The sequence below is a fragment of the Paramormyrops kingsleyae genome, chromosome 1 (genome assembly GCF_048594095.1).
Source record: "Paramormyrops kingsleyae isolate MSU_618 chromosome 1, PKINGS_0.4, whole genome shotgun sequence".
In the NCBI taxonomy this organism is placed as follows: Eukaryota; Metazoa; Chordata; class Actinopteri; order Osteoglossiformes; family Mormyridae; genus Paramormyrops; species Paramormyrops kingsleyae.
This window is the reverse complement of record NC_132797.1, coordinates 36,331,013-36,351,672: the sequence shown is the minus strand read 5'-3', so window position 1 is coordinate 36,351,672 and position 20,660 is coordinate 36,331,013. Positions and strand designations below refer to the sequence as shown.

The window sequence follows — 20,660 nt, the reverse complement described above, 5'->3', positions numbered from 1 at the left end:
TAAATTGTTCTGCTGCCTTTCTCCGTGACCCTCGAAAAGTCTCAGTGCTGTGCCAGTGTACATCTGGTCCTGAAAACATACTTTTACTAACACGCACACACACATCACTTGCCCCCTTACACTAAGTTTTTGTTACTAAACAAACAACACAAAACAAATTTAGATAATTTGATATCCATTTACAACAGACATTAAATTGATGATGAGTCTTCATGTTTTTCTTTTACAGTCTCATTTAAATCTGGATAAAATTATATACTTGTAAGAAACAAATGATTAGCTGCATCCCCATATATTATGTGTTTTTATATAACATTCAATGTCACTAAGTTATTTTTTTATCTGTGTATCCATTTTCCATACTGCTTATCCAGTACAGGGCTACATTACATCTGATGCATGGGGCACAAGGCAGAGGACGCTGAAGAAGATGCCAGTCAATCACAGGACACACTCACACTTAAAGGCAGTTTGAGAAAAACTGAGAAAAAAAACTGAAAAGTGTTTCTGGACTGCAGGACGATAACCACACAAGTATAGGAAGAACCAACAAACTCACACTCAAAGAACTGAGGGCAGGAAATGAATCCACAAAACGCCATAGGCTGTCAAAGGAATCATTTAACATCAGTGACAGGTTTGAAATCCAAAATGTATGCTTCACATATAAAACGGAAATATTGACAGGAGAACAATTACAGTGATTTTATAGTACCCACCTACATAATCTGTATTAAGTAAATAAATACAGGGATGTTACTACATGTTGGTAGTTATGGGATTTGGCTTGCTTCTGTCACTTGCCAATGTATCTGTAATCCTGTTGGATTAGGTAGCATCCATTCACAGTCAAATGCAAACCAGCGATGATAAAACACTGCTGGTCCACAACTAACAAAACAATCCTACAGAAAAGTGATTAGGATAACTGGAGTTTAAGCTTGGTGATGCCATAAATACCAAATCTTATATATGTTTCCTTAAAAGATGTAGCTACTTGAGTTCCCTGCATTTGGGTAGCAAATTATGAAAGAAAATAGGTGAAGAATGTGAATACTCAGGGATCTTATGTATGAATAAAGGCATGCTAACAACAGTCAGGCAGCAAGAGACATGATGTTGTCCAGAACCAAAATGAAGAAAATGTTGGGGAAACAGTGACACAAATCCAGTGTATGAAATATATGACAGAAGAGGGAGAGAGGAGAAGAGCGAGTGAGGGAGACAGAGAAGGGTCAGTTCAGCGTTAGCTGACACCGTTCTGGAATGTAAGCTGTGATTTTGAAAGCCAAGAGAGAGAGTTCCTCTCTCCTTCTATATATCTCCTGCTTCCAGAACCATGGACCTTTACCTACTCCTCTCTTCTGATTAAAACCCATTTAAGAATTTTCCAGAACAACACACCACTCTTCATTCCTGCCTTTCTCATCCTCGTCTTCCCAATGGTGATTCAGGTAAGTGGAAATCAGTGGCACAATGAATAAATGACACACTGTTGTGAAACAGCATGACACAGCATGGTTCAGCAAAGCAGTGCACCTCTTCCCCTTTGCATTACGGTTCCCTGTATGTAATTGTGTGTTCCCAAAAATTAACGTGCTCCCTATTGTTAAAAATGAAGATAAAAATGGCTATCAAGCATGAACAACCATAACACAATACAAATAAAAATCACAGAGTAATAACCAACTACTCCACATGAAAATACTGTACAAAGACATTTTAGCTGCACCATTGACTTGTTGCATTGTTAAAATGGTCTCTTAAATAATACAGCATTCAGTGTTCTGGAATTTGTAATTTAGAGTTCGGATGGAATTAAAGCACAAAAAGGAACAAGATCTAGTTTACTCCGGACATCTCTGAAAAACCATGGTCGCTATTTCCTACCTGATGTGAATGTTGGTATCGGATACATTTGGCACAAGTTTCACTAGTGTTAATATGGTTACGTTTGCTTTTTTGTTCAGTGCTGAGATTCCAAAAACTACTGTTGAGTGATGTTTTTAACAAACTGAAAATTTCTGAAATTGCAGAACGTGTATAATGTGTATTAAATATAATTGATACGTAAAGTAACTTGGTTGAACATGTTTTGTCTGAGCCTCCACTGAAGTACATAACAAGACAACCTTCCTGTTCCTGTCTCTCTGCAACAGATGCGATAGGAAGCAGGCGAATGCAAGACAGCAACAGGTGCGGTACGCATTGACACCTCCCTGTGCCAGCACAAGGTCTTAAAGTGCCCTCAGCCTACAAACACATTCGGTGTGCGTCGGAGTGACACCATTAAGTATACGTTCAGCAGCGTATTGCATAGAAAGAACTAAAAATCACCATAGTTTAACTGTATACAGATTCAGTCATGGCAGTCAAACTCAAAATGTAATACCAAAAAAAAAATTTAAAAATGCGATAACATTAAGTGCAGTTGTGTGTAATTGTCACACTGCAATTCCCCCTTCCTACAAGTCAATGCTTCATCGAAGAGTATTACAGCGGCTACATTATTAACCAATTTAAACCTAAATCCGAGTGGTTCTACTATTATTTGGCGTCTCACCATTTAACACTTAACAGGTTAATGGTAGCAACAAAATTTAACAATCAGTGAACTTGCTAAAGGTTGTACCAATTCTGTGACGGGTCTCCCAGACAGAGAAGACGGACGTTTAATTTAACTTTTTATCAACAACGTCGACGACAGAAACCGGACGCTACCCGTTTATTCTCCCCACACCAATAAATCAGAAACGTGAACATCGTATATATGTGCATGCAGGTAAGTGTGTGTGCGTGTGTTGGGGGAGGTGAAGTGTATTTGTCACATTGTAGGGATCAAATGTCATCTCAATGTGATAAACCCTAACCCTGTCACTTTTCGGTTTCCCACAAATCGAAACCTTATAAAAATCCGATAATGCAATCAAAAACCTTAAATAGCGAAAAGTCTTGTATTTTCTGTGTTTACTTATGATTAAGGTTACGGCTGGGTAAGGGTTATGATTATCATAGGTAGTATTAAGGTTATCCCTGTAGAAATGAATGGAGCGTCCTCGCAATGACAGGAATATATGACCTGTGTGTGTGTGTGTGTGTGGTACAGTATATTTACTTCGCTGCCTAAGCATTCACAGGGTTGCCAACTCACGCATCTGGCGTAGCAATACCTCTTTCAGACTCTCAATCTCAAGCAAAAAAATCTTACGGCTAATCTATATTGTTACACTATAAGCCTAAAATTAGCTACACCAAAAGCGATGGGGTAGTATGCAAACCCCACAGACGATTTACAAAGTAATAAAACTAGTACATACATATAAATGCGTGTGCAGACTTGTCTTGAATTAAAAACCTCACTCCAGCCAGCTGACCAAAGTTGACAACCCTGCTGATTCACCTAAATAAAAACTGAACACGTTTGCGTGCCTAAAAATGGCGTTTCCCGCCAAATGCGTGCTGTCGGCAGTCAGACTGCAGCGGACACGACGTCGTCCAGAACCAAAAGGAAGAAAATGTGGGGGAACAGTGACATACAGATTCATATTGATTATGAGCCCTGTACGTTTTAGCAATTAAACAAAAATGCTAATTAAAATGTGAACAGGCGTTATAATAATAGAACATATTTAAACAGTAATAGCTGGCGGCGTCGTAGTTCTCGTCGCTAAGTTGGTCGTCGCCCTCCGGTAGCGCAGCGTGGTTACGCGACTCCGTCTCTTTCTCCGCCAGGGAGGGCTGTAGCTGGCGGCTAGAGCGGTGAGAGCGACCCAGCGGGGCTCGATAATCCTATCAGAATCCCACAGTTTTATTTCAGTAATAAATACTCTGCATTTGTTTTTCTTTTTGCTTTTTGCCAAAGACTGAAACGCAATCAAGCAAATGCCAATGATGGAAAACGAAACAACAGTAAGTAGCCGGCAGGCCGGTACCCAGCCGGGGTGCCTTACAAGCACCTCGGGAAACATCATCTTTTGCCAGTTTGTGTATCTGTTCCTTAGTATTACATGTCTTTGTATTTCGTTTTATTTTTTACTGTCTTACATGTACGCACTCAAAAGCAAATGACATGAACCTTCCATTTCGCTGGCCGTATGTTACCGTGAAATTGGCTAGTTTTGGTACGTGTTGATTTAGGCTAGCTGAAATTTTATGTTAGAATACCTAACTTTCCACTAAAATAGTACTAGTTATAGCAGAATGATAACTAGGATAATCGGTCACACTTCAGTTAGTAGGTAGTTAAAAGTAGATTAGATTATATTCCGTTGTCGGATCCTGCTGGAAATGAGTCCCATTCTAATTATGTGTCGAATGGGACACGTCTTTTATACAAGGCTACATAATATAGTAAATACAATGATTTTACGTAAAAATGGGTTTCTGGTGAGATTCAGCGTTTGTCAATGTACGTACTGATTACGACTAACCGCGACGATGCCTTGATAAAGTTTCTTTTAACATTTTTACTTTGAGAAATGGAGCTAGCTCCCTGTCGCTGGAGAAAATGGTGGGGAGCTGTATGCTTCTTTCATTGTAACTTACCACTGCTAGGCATTAACAGTTGTGTCGTGACAGAATGCGAGTGCAATTATATATTATATGGTAAGTGGTATACCTATCACATGTTATATATTAAAGGCCAAGGGAAATGTTTTTACTTTTTATGCGCAGCCGTTATACATACAAGAAGCAAAGCATCTACGTTCAATCTACAAAGAAGAGGAAAATGAGGGAAGACTATTCACTACATGTAACTTACAAACTGAAGGACAAACAGGCACTAAAAGTGAATATGATACGTCCAGACAGGTATCAAAGTATATTATTTTGGCCCTCTACCCAAACCAATCCGATTATGTTGATTTTAGGCCCCTGACGGGCCCTTGGAATCGTCCTAACCCCCCCACCCACACACACACACATTATGGCACCCCTGTGTCCAGGGGCGGCCGACTGACAGAACCAAGTATACAAGCGACCAAAATCACAGTCCATAATGATAGGGATGAAATAGGAATGCAAGTTATGTAGTGTCCACGCAAAATTTTATGGGCGAAATTTTCTTATTGGTCGGGCCTTAGTATATATAGGTAAACATATATATAGTATTAATAATATTATGTCTGTCAAGGTGTGTTAGCCATTTCAAAACCTCTCTCAGATTCACCCCAGTATTTGCAGCAACCATTCTATATATCCATGTATTTATTGAATTAACCACTAGCACAGTTATTATGCCTGATCAATATCTCATTGATTTTTAACTAATTAAATTAATTACTTAACAAATACATGGAATGGCTGAGGTACTCCTGAGGAGAGGATTGGAAACTGAAGCAGTGTTCTTTTAGCCATTCAGAAAGATATCAGTAATTTTGTGGAGAACAAACAAAATTCTTGTTGGTTTTTATTGTGTTGTTCTTAATTAAAGGTATATTGTTCTTAAATGTGTTCTAATGTTAGGGGTTTATTTTCTGAACAAATATATACTTTCTGCCCAGATAAATATCTTTAAACATTTGCTTTGACTGCCTAAGGCTTTTGCACAGTACTTTGTATTTATGCACTGTGTAAACAAAGAGATTGGTGACGTTTTTGTTTTACAGTTCAACAGGGTGTGCAACACTACCCAAGCTAGTAAGTGTATGGGAGACTGACAGGTTTGAAAATTAAATGTATGTAAACAGCCAGTATCTGGTTTTTAGAAGGTTTACCCAGCTGGGTTTATATTTATACATGTACTTAAACTACTTTACAAAGGTCTACCCATACTTTTTCATCCTCTGGTCGAAAATGGTTTTAGAGTTGAGGTAATGAATGGTCTGTCGCTAAAAGGATTTCTCTGCATTACTCTGCTGCTATTTATTATGCATTTTATTAAATAATAATAGCTTGAATTATAATTAAGTGTATGTGGAACTGAACTTGGCTGTGTGCCCTCATTTCATTCAGCTGAAAATATAGTTATAAATATTAAAGATGAGCTTCACCTGCAGACATTATAAATAGAGCCCTCGCGATTACTCGATTAAACCCAATTCCTTTATTTTAAAAAGGCGTTGATTCACATTTGACTTTTTGGATTACTCGAAAATATGGCAGAAGGAATATAGCATAGTAGTTGAGGTCCGAATAAAGAGCGAAAGCCTCCGTTGTGTGGCAGCTCTTCACATTAAAAGTGAAAGAAAATGCAGACTTTCAGAAGACTTTCAGATAGGGTTGTCACTATCAATTATATCAATAGTTGAATAATTTGCTGATTAATCTCACGTTTCATCAAGTAATTGTTCATGTGTAATATATACATTGAAATTGACACAAGGCAGGAACCAACCAGCGATTGCAGGGTGCCATGAGTTGTGTCAACAGAAACAAAACAGTGCAGACAAATCACTTGCTTTTTCTCAGTATCTTCTCTATCTGAATCCAAAGTTATTTCCATACAGCAAAAATGAATGTCTTTTGGTGACCAGTTATTTTTCGCTTTTCTCCTTCTCATTCATTTAGTTAAATTTCTCACAAATGTGCCACACTGCCTATGAGTGAGTCAAATAGGTAGGACGAGAATGATTATGATGGGCTTAGAGAACACATGTAGAGCTCATGCAAAAGGAGCAGCAAATTTTAGACTTTTTAAAAACATATACTGAACAATGTTGCAATGGAACAATCATTAAAATTGCAAAGCTTGCTAAGTTTTGTTTCCTATGACAAAGAAAAATATTTTAGCATTTACTGGTCTCCTAACCAGCTGACTGTTGTGGTCCTTGTAATGTGAAAATTGCATGTACGTAACACGCAATATCGATATCATCATCAGACATCATGCAGGTGTAGTGTCGAGGATGGCACGGTGGTTCATTGGGTAGCGCTGTCCCCGTACAATGCCACTTTATGTGTGCTGAGTTTGCATGTTCTCTCCATGTGTGCGTGGGTTTTACACTGGATCGTCCAGTTTCCTTCAACAGACCAAAAAAATGCTACTTAAGTGAAATTGGAGTGCCTAAATTCACCGTATGTGTGAGTGAGTGAGCACCCCGTCCAGGATTGGTCCTTGTCTCTCACTAATTGCAATATTTAATGTATAAATATTATATTAGACAATGAAACACCTGGTTGTAGACCACAATAATTCATTAGTATGGTGTTCGGCCTTCTTTTGTGGCCAATACAGCATTATTTTGTCTTAGGAATGACAGATTCAAGTCGTACACAGTGGCCAGAGGGATTTTGAGTCATTCCTGTTGCAGAACAGCAGCAAATGTTTCCTGACTCGCTCTTCCAAAACACAGCAAAATGGCTCGATAATATCCAGATCTGGTAACTGTGCAGGTTATGGGAGATATTCAGCTTCACTTTCACGTTCATCAAACCACTCTATCGCCAGTCTTGCTGTGTGTATTGGTGCATTATCTTCCTGATACATGGCACCACCTTCAGGGTACGATGTTTGAACCATTTGGTGAACGTGTTCTTCCAGAATGATTTGGTAGTCCTTGGCAGTAACATGCCTATCTATAACAAATAGTGGGCCTAGGGAATGCCATGATATTGCAGCCCAAACCGTCACTGATCCACCCCGTGTTGCACTCTGGTTATGCAGCAGTAAGTGGTAAGCCTCTTTGGGGCTTCTCCACATCGTAACTCTCCCAGATTTGGGACAGATAGTGAAGGTAGACTCATCCGATACAATATATGTTTTATATTGTCCACAGCCCAAGATTTGCACTGCTAGCACCATTTAAACAGTGTTTTGGCACTAGCATGAGTGATCAAAGGTTTGACTATAGCAGCCTGACCATGAATATTGATGCTGTGGAACTCCCAATAAACAGTTTTGGTGTAAACAGGAGGGTCAAGGTGCACAGTTAATTTTGCAACATGTTTGGCAGCTGTGGTTTTATGTTATTTGTATCCAGTCCAGGTTAGTACCTGGACGTCCTTTTCAGACGGCTTCCTTTTTCATCCACAGTTACTTTTGTTGCAAGTGGTCTGTCCTTCATGGTGGTATACCGATATTACTTTGGATACTATGGCTTAGCCAGCGAGATGCACACCAACAATTTGTATCCTCACCTGAACTCTGATATGTCTCCCACTATGTTGTTTGGATTGCAGTATTTTATGTAGAGCTGTGCCATTGCTCTGCTAATTCAGCCTTTGCACTCTGCTGTTGTTAATGGTATATCCAGTCGGTGAAGAATTGCCACCAGGCCATGCATATATAGGCATGAAACCTCAAACAGTGTTGACCCGATGTTTCCGTTTCATTGTCCAGCCCCTGTATATATTATACGTAAACGATTATTAATTGGCAAATAAATCAGTAGATTACTTGATTATTAATATGATAGTAATTGTAATTGAATACTGATTGTAATGTTACAGTAGTTGTAGTGTAGTGCTTGTGTACTATATAGAATTATTTGTAATTTGTTGTGTCTCATCACTCCTTGTTCTCTTCACAGCTCAGCTGCAACCAGACTCAAACCAGCACCCCTTCGCCTGGTCCTGTGTCCCCATGTCCCAGTGCCCCACCCCATCATGCCCCCCGCTATGGCACTGTCATCCCCAATCGAATTTTTGTGGGAGGAATAGATTTCAAGGTGAGTAATTCTCCCTAATGTCTTTCCCTGCATACATTTCACTGAAAGCTGCTTTAAGCTTAGGTGATGCCAGTGACTCACACTGGAAAGATCTCATTTAATGGTAAATCTCCTCCATGTTGACAGAAGCCTACTGACATTCAGACCAGGGGACATTCTATACTGAAAGCATTGTCGTGTTTGTATGTGTCTCTAGACAAACGAGAATGATCTGCGACGATTCTTCTCCCAGCATGGTTCAGTGAAGGAGGTGAAAATTGTTATTGACCGTGCTGGGATTTCCAAAGGGTAAGACAGCAGTATGTCAAATGAGAAGACTTTTAAATTCCTGAAATGTCTTTGAGTATCCAAAATTCAGATTCATTTTGCAATTTTACAAGCTGTACACTTGTTGAAACACACAGTTGTAAATCCTATGATATAGTCAGTATAAATTCTACAAGTGTGACCCATTGGCCTTAGAGCAGTGTAAGCACCAGATATGCCATTTTTACACAAAGTTTCTCAAAGTATTTTTAAATAACATCATCCATATAGCTTGATTTTGAGTAACGTACTAAAATGCATAGTTCTCATTTTTTCTAACCTAACAGGTATGGGTTTGTGACGTTCGAGACACAGGAAGATGCTGAGAAGATACTTCATGATGTGAGTATCAGCCAAGTTGCCATGTTAAATACTTGTAACATACTGTTTAAGCCATTTGAGATTTTGTCAGTACAGACGCTCCTCTACTTATGAACTTTCAACTTACGAACTTTCAGACATACGAACGAAGAGCACTGTAAGTCGAAATTGTGTTCATTGGGCTCCCGTTTCCTGTCTGCAACATTGTTTTTTTTCTGCACGCCAATCCGCCTAGTATGACTTCTGGCCGCTACTCCCGCATACTCCTATAATACAAACTGGCTTACAAGGACAAGGTCAGCAACTTAGCCCAAGTCTGACTCATTTTGCAGGGAAAAACTCTCCTCCAGACACACAGGTGTGAGTGCTAGGGCAGAGACTATTGCATATGTGTGAGAGCAGCATTTGCAGCTTCACTGAAAAATTGAACAGGAGTATGTAACAAGACACAGCACAATTTATTATAGTATACTGGCCTAACTTAGCAGGCAGGTTCAGCTAGTCACTACCTTCACTGTCTGACTGTGCTTCATGATGCTTGTTTGTTACTGGCAACAACTCCATATACAAAATACCAGCCCAGCACTAACTGTAGGTCTGTGCGTCCAGGAGCTTTGTGTGTGGGCTGAAGGGGGTTTTTGTGTCTTCCCTAGGCTGACAGGCTTTGCTTCAGGGACAAGAGGCTCAACATTGGCCAGGCCATTCGCAAGCAGCAAGTGGGAGTACATAGTAAGCTCTCTCAGTATCATCAGTGCATCTTACATTAAACTTATTCCTAAAGGGACTCTTTTATTTTCCATTTGACAAATAGGTGAAATGATTCTGTCTGTTTCCTGTTTTTGTTAAAATAAGTAAAATTGGTTGGAAAATTATTCAGAGTATTATATAGGGCTTGAATTTGCTGTTTACTTAGTCTCTTTCTGAAAGTCCTGCCTGTGCGTCTGTATGCTATTTATAGCTATATTTAGTTTCTGTCAGTCTGTAATCACAATAGTTAAGTAACGTAGAGGAGTAAACAAATCCTGAGATTATGTTATAGTCTCATAGGCTTGTTCTAGGCATCTGTCCTCCAGGGATCACAAACAAATAATATTGCTTCTAAGTTTGGTCTAAATCTGCTTCAGTCATGTGATGTGTTATACTGTTCAAATCCTGTAACTATGATGTGGAAGAAACAAACTCCATGCGGTGGAGATATTCTTAGTACTTACTATCTATAGCCGATGAGGATACACAGCCCTGTTGCATTGGATAGTGTAATACTAGATAAAAAGCCACATTTTATACTGTATTTATGTTGGCAGAAGTTTTGGATAGAGGTGTGTATTTCATACATATATACATAGAGAGTGTATAAGAATAACTGATTATACAAAAAGTACAGAAGAATCCGATGCTTTCTATTGACAGGAAACTGTTATAATATAACTCAGGGTTCTAGATCTGAACTTTCTCAGTTTCATGGTGGGATGGTATTGCCATCTTAAGTAGAGGAACAGGGGGTGGTATGTAGCGTATCAGGTTAAAGATCTTCACCTGTACCCAGGAGGTTGTGGGTTCAAATGGTGCAGCTGGCTGAGTAGTCATATCACCACTGGGCCCCAGCTGCCTCATCCCCAACTGCGGCCCCAAGTTTTCCTCATTTGCATGTCACCTCGCACAAAAGGATTTAAAGGGGACATGATACACAAGATGTACAGTAGTTAGCATAAATTAAGCCATCTTGTCCTAGCACAGGATGTGATGTCATGAGGTTGGTTGGCTTGGAGTTTGTACATTAGATCACATTAACTTGCAGCCACCTTTTGTAAAACAAAGTCTGTAATATTATGCCACCTTAAACTGAAGCTCTCTTGTCTTATACTTAGTAATCTAGTGTCAAAGATGGGTTGATCAAAGTAGAAATTTCACCAGCGTTATATTGTTTTATTAGCCCTTGGTGCGTGACCCCACCGTCTAACAAACTTGCTATATCATGAGCTTGCCTAGTAACTAGCAGGCCTACTAGCTTCCAAAACGATGGAAGCTCCTGCCAGACAGCGACTGCTATATTAATGTCAACTTAAATTAACGACTTTGTGAAAGTAGACTCTTTCATTCATGCTGACATTGCAAACATTGTAATTTCATATTTTGGAGCTTACGGAAAAAAACAAGTGACATTTTCACCTTGCTGTATGAGTGTAGCATACAACAGCTGAAGGATGTGACTTCCGACATGTCTTCAGCGAGTTTGTATCAAATTACACAAGGTTCTGAGGCATCTGCATCTATTCTCTTGCACCTGTGTAATTCCATTGTGGATTATTGTTTTAATGCTTTCTTTAAGGATATTAATAATTTCCAGTTGCTTATTGGAAGCCAGCATACATAATGGTCCCATAGCATATCTTTTTCTTCCAGTTGAGTACTGGTGTTCTCCAGTTGGCAGACATGGTTTTATTCTGTGTTTGACTTGCACTGTAACCCCTAACTAAAGTTAAAAAATGATTTTCGCCTTAATGCTTTACATTTTATGAAAGTAATTAATTACATGATCAATTAAAAGTTACTCTGTACTTTGCTGCATTTGTATCAATGCAATATCGGATTCATATATTTTTTTTTTTAAACCCCCGTGGTAAAGATATGGTTTTATATATTGCAGCATTCCTGTCAGCTGTGTAAAGAAAAATCTTCTTTTATTCTCTTACGATCTCTGGTAGATTTCTTTAGCAAGGTCCTTTAAACAAAGGTGTTGATTTTATGGGCTATAGCTTTTAATTAACTGGCTGACATTTCATCATTCTGACCCATTTACCCTCATTCTTTATGGTCAGATATGAATTATATCTTGACGCATAGCTAAAGCAGGGAAGGTCTCTCTGAATGATAACGATATTCCAAACCATACTTCAGTTCAGACCTTAATTTTGAACCTCGGTTCAGTTTTTTTTTTTCTTTCTTTCTTTCTGGTGGGTCAGTGGGGGGGGAGGTGAATAAGAAAAAATGGGGAAAATATTCTGGGTTTCATTCATCTTTCGTGCACCGCTGAGATCAGTATGGTTTCCAAGGTGCACTTGCAAATTTGAAGTGCCGGCTGTGGACGTTTTTTCTGAAACACCTACAGCCCTCCATGATGATCTGTGGCATTTTGTCCAGACATTCGATTCTATTGGTTTGATGTTGTTTCCCTTTTTCTAATTCTCGCCAGCAGCAGCCAGCTTCCCTGTGCCCAGCCCAAGCCCAAACATGGCCTTTCCCGCCCCGGGGGGAACCATGTACCTCACCACCTCCACTGGATACCCCTACACATACCACAATGGCGTGGCCTACTTTCACAGCCCCGAGATGAGTCCTTCAGCTCACCACTGGCCTGTGAGTTGCCATAGCACATGCAGCATTGTAATAACACTTAACCCTTCAAGGCTTCCCTCAGAGATCACATTAACTTTGAGTCTGTAGCAAAAGCAAAACAAAGTTGTTTATTCTGGTGTGGTCGGCAAACACGATAATTTGACTTAATATAACCATGGCAGTACACTGCTCCAAATTCCCCTTATTACAGAAACAATAAACAAATGTGGCTCACTCATCGACCTATTTAAATATCTAATCTTGAAGACCACCATGTCTGTAATGCACTGAGGAAGCTATAGTCTTGTTTAATAATAATATTAACTTGCATGGTTGTTGTCCGAATGATAAATGTGGGTCACGCCACATTGTCTTAGAAATTTTGTAATGTTGTCTGGCAGAGATTGATTACATTTCCATTTTAACACAGAAGCAGCTGATGTTAGAGCTTTGCCCAATGCTCTGGCTGTATTTTTCATCTTGTAATACTAACAGCAGGATGCCTTTATGTCGTTCCAGGTTTTCTTTCCCAAACGAATATGGTTTTTGCTTGTCTGTTATGCTTTCTTGAAATTAAATGACATTTTAAAAATGAATTGTAGGATGGAAGTCTACCACATAAGTTGGACAGACACAGCACAGCGGGGTTCAAACAAGGGATTTTGTGAAAAAGGCAGAAATATAATAATAAAAAAATATATATTGTAAACATGTGCCTGGTGCTTCCTGGGATAAGCTCCAGTCTCTGCACTTCCCTGCACTGGATTTATGGTTAGAAAATGGAGGATAAATTACTCAAAGAAATACGGCAAAAAATATTTCCTAACCCAACAAATCCATGTGCTTAACATAATCTCTGAATCCTCCAGGCTTAAACCCTCACAAGGTGACTAGATCAAAGTAAACACGAGAATCATCCAGGTCTGCTGCTCTTAAAAATGCAGCATCCCGTTTTACTGTGAATGACATGCAGAATCATAGGGTTCAGGTGAATTTTTACTTTTGTAATGATGTATTGCTACTATAATATTTAGCATGTTAATTCTTTAGGTACAATGACAGTTACTTCTGTGCAGTTTTAAGTCTGAAATACTGTGGTCCGGACCTTGTTTTTTAACGTGTTTCCATCAATAGTTTGAAGTATGCAGGTGGTTCATTGTGTTGAAGTGCATCTCATATTAATTTGGGTGTGTGTCCCACAGCCCCGGTCAGTTTCTGGCTCTCCAGTCATGGTGACCCATCCCCCGACGGCAGTCTACCCCCCCCCGCCCGCCTTCCATCCCTACCAGGTTTGCAGTTTGCCAGCTTCCGGCATGCTACTTATTACACTAGTCAGTGTATGGCATGTTTTGTCTCCTTTTGAGCCAGAAAAGAAGTGAATTATTTGGTTTATATTTAATATATACACTTCTGTAATGCTTTTCTAATTATTTGCTGGGACAAAAACTTTAATCAAAGCCTTATGATTATGTGTTTGGTCCTGCCTGTTGTCCATTTTAGCTTCATTAGAACAATTTCGGTTGGTGCGTTCCTCAAGGGTAGCATCAAAGGGTCCTTTTTTTGGATTGTGCACCCATCCTGTGTATGGCAGCCTAAACACTCAGCTTCCTTTTGTGCCTGTCCTCCAGGCACCAGCCCATTGTGTTACTGGACCAGTGCAGTGGAATATATCCCAAGTAAGAGAGCCCTGTGTGTATGATCCTGTTTGTGTGTGAAAGATAGAGAGAGTGATATATGTATAATAGTTTGTCTGGAGTTTTGTCCAGCTTGACTATAGGGTGAAACTGTAAGCCTGCCGTGACACATGACAGAACACTGATTTCTCGCAGTGTCCAGTGCCCAGCAGCCCCCTGCTCTATGTCCAGCCTTCGGAGCTGCTGTACCAGCCAGTTGAGCTGGCGTCTGATGGGGGCTGTGTTCTCCCTTCACTGTCCCTGCTGGAGGCGACCACTGCAGAGGTACTTCAGGGGCTTTGCGATAGAAGGACTATTACCTTAGGTTATAATGCAATAATACATCCACATAGGAAAAATAAAGGATTTCTCAGGTTGTTAAAAAAGATGTTTCCAGTCTCCGATTACATTTGCATATATAAAATGTTGCTCAAATTATTCAAATCTCCCTGAAACAATTCTCCTCTATGTATTACATGTAGTAGATGTTCATTATTATTTCTGCTAAATAATATAGGCCTGTTGCTATATCAGTTCATTGCATTTTGTGTAAAATATTAACTTTGTTGCATTAGGATGGTAGGTATCAAGACTACATTACGTTCTATGCTTTAGACTTGGTTGTCTTGTCTTGCTTTTCTGCTCCTTGGCAAATACAGGAGTGGGGTGTTTGGTTAATTGCTTGTCCTCTAACTGCATTGTCATGGCAGCCGTATGTTGATCACATGGTGCAACCAGCCTATCACCAGGTGTATGCCCAGAGCCCTGGGGGAGTAGCACCGCCTGTCATTCAGCAGGAGACAGCAAAGGTCAGAATTCATCTTTGTTTCCAAACCTTACCTGTTATTTCTGCATATTATCATGGAAGTATAGTGTTGTTGCCAACGCTATATAGTAAGTCTCTCAAGTGGTTACAGATGCTCCCTGGGTTAAGATGGGGTGTATTCTGATAGCCCTGTCATAAGGCAAAAATATCATACTGTTTTAATACAGTACACCATACCTAAGAAATATGATAGCCTTGCCTAGCCCACCTTAAACATGCTTAGAACAAGTACATTAGCCTACAGTTGGGCAAAATCATTACCACAAAGCCTATTTTATAATAAAGCGTTGAACATCCCGAATGTAATTTACTGAATGATTTACTGAAAGTGAAAAAAAGGGTGGAACTGGAATGCCCATCGTAAAGGCAGAATACCATAACGCTGTATACCCGGGGAGAGTCTGTGCCGTTTGTTTATTTCTTCTCCTGGTATTAAACTGGAGAAATTGCTTGAACTGAGCACATATGAAAGTTGCACATGCTAAGTAACCGCACGTCTACTCGTTTCCAGGAGCAGCGCTTTCACTCCATTAGGCGAGGGTTCCCCCATTCGCCGGTCAGCCTGAAGACACGCCACAGCCGCAGCCCCCACTACACCTACCCTCACAAGGAGTATCGCACGGATATCACTGCCCTGTCTCCCCAGCCCAGTACGGAGCCCCTCAAGTAGAGCAGACAGGTCTGGTTTGGTTGTGGGCCATGGGCCCGATCTCCTGGAGGAGCCGTGCTCTGTAGACGGCAGGCAAGCCCACTGCGTAAAACACAACCTGCTCCCCTGCCTGATATCTACCAGAAAGCACATCATCATACTTCCTGCTTTTATTCACTCAGATCCGCTCTGGGTTACACCGTCACACCCCATTAAATGTAATGCAGCAGATGCCAGTTAATTAATTGCACACCCAGGTGGTGCACTCTGGACTGGTATTAGAGTTCATGCTGCATCTGTTTGCCATCTGATATTAATACTAATTACTACACATACATGTTTATTTTAAGATCACATTTTTAAAAAGTATTGTGGAAATTTGAGGAAACAAAGAAACAAGGCTGCCGGACGTCAGTATTCATGAACAGTGCTTTGCTCACGATGACCAGATTTCTCGTGAATGCTTCACCCATCTGTAGAAGTGGCACGATTGCAAAAAAGGCACAAAAACTCCTTTTACCATCAAAGTGCTAAGAGGTAAATAAACTGTCTACATAAACTGCATTTGGCGCTTTACTTTAAGGAACAAATTCTAGAATTTTAGACCCTGCACCCTGAACTTGAAACATACAGTGACAGAGAAACTAATGAAAAACCACATCAATCACATCTGAGAATAATGAATGAGTGAGCAGATTCTGTTTATTGTAGTTATGTTGAGACAGACCTGAACTTGAAATGGGAAAATGCTTCAGAGCTGTCTCCGGTATACTGACCCCTCAGTGCTTGAACCTAAAACACTGTGTTTTTTACTACGGTGTCATGTTGGGTTTCAGATAAGAACACACCTACTATAGCAGACTTTTTTCACTGGTTTTTTTTTTTTTTTTTCCGTTTTAAAGTAATACAAATGTATCCTTATAAAGTAATTAACTGAGAATTGCTAGCTGTATTGAAACGTACAATCAGATATCTTTGTTTACGTGCTACCATAGCAGTTTTTGTCAAAATGCCAAATAATTAGCATTTCCTTTTATAGGTCCAACTGTTTTGTAGTATACCACTGTGCTTAAGCAGAGCAAAAGCTTTAAATTTTTTTCTAGCATTTCTGTAATCTAAAACTAAAACTGTTCACTGCTGTTCATTTTTTTTCTGAGAATGAAAAACAGAAATTTAAAGGTTTTGAAACGTGCCAAAAAGTCAAGGATGTCCCTTGAAACATTTAAAAAATGGCATTGAAGTTCCATTGCAAGGCAGAAAGATCCTTTCATCAGTTCACATATTTGACACCAGGGGGCAGTCCCACATTGGTCTTTACTTAAAAGCGAAAACATTGCAACTGAATAACACTAGTATAAGTCTGCTGGGGAGGTTACATGGTCCTGCCTAGATATCTAGCATATGTGGACAAAGTTTGTAGCAGAGAGGACCGGCTTGCTGTGAGATCTGGCTTCATGAGGTCCACATCTGCACTTCATTTCTGCTGCTGCCTTTGAGTAGAACCTGGCAGCCCAGTTTCCACAGAGGTTGAGCTTGGCACATGCCATTACCAATCCAGACAGCGTAACCTTCTGAATGCTGTAGTCTGTTGTGTACCGTTACCTCCTGTATGTAGAGTGTGACTAACATATTAATTTGCTGGCACGGTACAAGCTGTATCCTATTTATACCTGTCTCTGACATTTCCTCGGCCAATATAATAAGTTATCACAAAATGTTGAAATTTTTATTGTTATAGAGTGAGTAGGAGCCAAGAAAGTCAGAATTTGGGGCACAGTCCGGTCAGTCAAGGCATTCCTGCTATCTCATACACCAGTTCTTATTGTTCCTCATTTCTATTGTTCTCTTCCTGTCTTGCCACCCTAAAACAAGTTTGTTTGAGGATCCAAACTGTACATTTTATTTGCTGGACCTTTTGTAGCATGGAATAATGTAAATACAAGATGGTGAGGAAAACTGATACTTTTTTGCTGGGTCTGTGCAGGAAAAAAAAGATTCTCTAGCATAAGTCTTCACTTGCATCAGGATTTCTCAGATGCATAAATATTTTTGTATTGTGTCTTTGCATCTCAGGAATGTGTTTTCTCCATTACAAAAAATACAATGAAGTTTGCAATGGAAAGAACAAGTTTGGATGTTTCAGTTTATTAGGCACAACAAATTTAACTTTGTATTTTTCTGAAAGAGTAGTTTACTTGATGTTTACACTGACGTACTGAATCCCAGTGGATTTGTTAGAGATAGACATTTGCCAGATTTTTATGCAAGACATCCAAATTTATCCTTTGTTTTTTCGAAAGCAAACATTGCATACAGTGTTTGTCCTTTTCAAGAGATACTAGTGTTTTTCTTGGTTAGTTTTACAGCTTTTCTCAGCAGGACAAATTATTTTTCACTTATTGTTTGAAATTCTTTTTATACAGTAATGATGACTATTTACTTTCAACGCAGAAAGAGCAGCAGGGTGATAACTGTCAGTGGTTACTGTCTGGACAGTTCCTTTTTTTTTGTTTGGTTTTGCCTTGGCAGCGTGCCTTGGCAGCTGGCTGCTCCTTTATGTATGTCGGCTGAGTACAATTGCATGTATTTAATTCTTGAACCTGACTTTGAAAACTTATTTTTTTATATGGTAAAACGTGATGTATTTAAAATACTGTATTAGCAGAAAATGGTGAGAACATTCGTAGAGCATTTCCCTTGGGACTGTTGAGTGAATACATTGCTGTCTCTATTATTTTTATTAATCATTACATGGTATTAGTGTACAATAGCTCTCATAGAGTTCGGCACTGAAATTTTCTCCGATATTTTATTGCCGTTATTTTTTGCGTGCAGTTTATTTTTTGTTATTCAAAAAAAGATTTACCGTGGTGTCATTCAATTCACAAAAAAATAATTTAGTTTAATTTATGATTTAAATTTATGATTTATGACATCAAAAAGTCAACAGGTTAGATTTTAAATTGGTTCAGGTTGTTTTATTAATAAAAACAATGACTGTTGTAGGTTTATTCATTTACTTGAAGTTGTAGAAGTTCTTTTAGGATTGACTTTAGTTGGTTTTGTTTGTGTAATTCTGGTATTAGAAGTTGTGTTTTAAGTGCCTGGGCAGTTTCACACACGCTGCAGGAGATAAGTGTATTTAAACATTTTGTATTGAGTTGTCATTTTTTTCTTAATCTCCCTTAAATTGTACCATGTGTCATTTTAGTGCATCACTTATAATGAGAGTGTTTTATGTTGGCTAAATGTACTTTAAGGACGATTAAGGACCTTAATTTGAAAATTCATCACCCACCCACTCTAATGCATGCATGAAGTGTTATATTTGTCTGTCTACATCTTAATGCACATCATAACCGAATGTGATTCTGTTTACTCATATGTGGGTGTGACCTGTGCCTGTGCTTCTGCCCTTGACCCAGTCTCTAGCTCTTTGAGCTGGTGGTCAGCAGTGACCACACATTCAGTCAGAGCTGCTTGTGTGCTGCTTGCTCATAAATAACCAAAAAAGTAGGCTGCTTTGTATATAGTTTTATATTCATGGGAAACTTTTACATTTTGTATATCTATTTCTATTCTGTACTTTATATTTTTACTGCTTTACAAATTGTTCTTGTTAAATTTGAATTATTTGTAATCTCTGTATTGCTTTTTGTGCATGTAGATGTTCAAGATGGGGGGTTGATATACCAGAAAATAAAAGTGTTGCAGCTTTACAGTATTTGTATTTTATTTATTATTATTTTGGAAATTGTTAAGCAGAGTTTAGTCGGTGTACTTTTATATGTGCAGTAAGGTGAATCTGTGTCTCTAAATTGCCCTTAGTGTGTGATTGCGTGTGAGTGTGAGTGTGGCATCCCATCCTGAGTGTCCCTGGCCTTGTGTCCTGGGCTCTCTGGGACCTGCTCCAGGCTCGTTCTGTCCCAGCACTGGATAAGAAGGTATGGAAGATGGGTGGATGAATGTATTTAATGGGATGGTTGTTATTCCTAAATTTCAGGATATGCACTGAGTACTTGTTGAGCAATGCAAGGGGGATACTGTTTGGTGGGTTGACACCATGGGTGTATGGTGTACATAAATGCTCTGTGGATCTTGTGTTGTTCCATTGCTGATGATGAAGAACAGCCAAGCTAACCAAAAGTTCATGGGATTAAAACAAGGCATGTTATCTGACAGGATGGTAACATTTGTTACATGTCATAACAGCTGATTCTGGTGGAGCTAAGTTCTCCCACGTCTCCTACAGTCCTTGTGTGGTCTCTGCAATTATGAACGATGTATTACTGCATCAGACATGAATAACACTGGTGGGAATAGCTGATTATTGTTATGGACTGTGAAACAGTGAGTTAGCCATGCGTTAACTTTAGATCGACTGTCAAATAGAAGAATACATTTCTGTCCTCCGTGTATCTCGTTTCCATAACCTCATTACCACCAAATTAAATGGCACCATAGTCCTGACAGTTTTTTTTATTTAAAGAATAAATAACTGTGATTATGAATATTTTAAAATAATATTTCTAAGTTAATTTATAATACATACGGTGTGTTTTGTTAGTATTGTGATAACGTTCGTACTTCATTTAACGTATTTACACAATTTGGAAGCTTTAATGGTGATATTACATGATGGAAAATATACGCGGCTGTCACATTTCCACCTTACGCGTTTGTAAATGCTAAATCATTTTGTCAGAGCTTTGAGTTGATCAGCTTAACTTAGAAGACTCAATCACGGGAGTGAACTAGCATCTCAGGTCTTTGTTTTCCTATGTAAGAGTAACGACTTCGCATTTAATACGCAACTTTTTTATTAAGCTTAACAAAGCGTTTAAATACAAAGTTACTACTGCGCAACATAATGCAAAGTTTCAAGTTATTATTGGGAAGAACTTAAATTGCTCGCCATCGGCGCCTCGGCGACTAAATCG

The 20,660-nt window shown here is 39.2% G+C and overlaps 1 protein-coding gene across 7 annotated transcripts; it reads left to right on the top strand.

Annotated features, from left to right (window-relative positions):
* The first annotated feature begins 448 nt into the window (after positions 1-448).
* Positions 449-19,439, top strand: LOC111840655 (protein boule-like). Of its 7 annotated transcripts, none has more exons than XM_023805673.2 (14): positions 449-637; positions 1,385-1,454; positions 2,160-2,196; positions 3,863-3,909; positions 8,472-8,609; positions 8,806-8,897; positions 9,203-9,257; positions 9,890-9,965; positions 12,430-12,593; positions 13,775-13,861; positions 14,201-14,248; positions 14,402-14,530; positions 14,956-15,054; positions 15,583-19,439. In XM_023805673.2, the coding sequence occupies exons 4-14, from the start codon at positions 3,883-3,885 to the stop codon at positions 15,739-15,741; spliced, it is 1,074 nt and encodes a 357-aa protein (XP_023661441.1). In that variant the 5' UTR covers positions 449-637; positions 1,385-1,454; positions 2,160-2,196; positions 3,863-3,882; the 3' UTR covers positions 15,742-19,439. The 7 variants fall into 7 exon arrangements, with proteins under 7 accessions (XP_023661441.1, XP_023661438.1, XP_023661443.1 ...); XM_023805670.2 differs by having other exon boundaries at positions 1,336-1,454; XM_023805672.2 differs by lacking the exons at positions 449-637; positions 1,385-1,454; positions 2,160-2,196 and adding exons at positions 3,387-3,561; positions 3,733-3,759.
* The last annotated feature ends 1,221 nt before the right edge of the window (positions 19,440-20,660 follow it).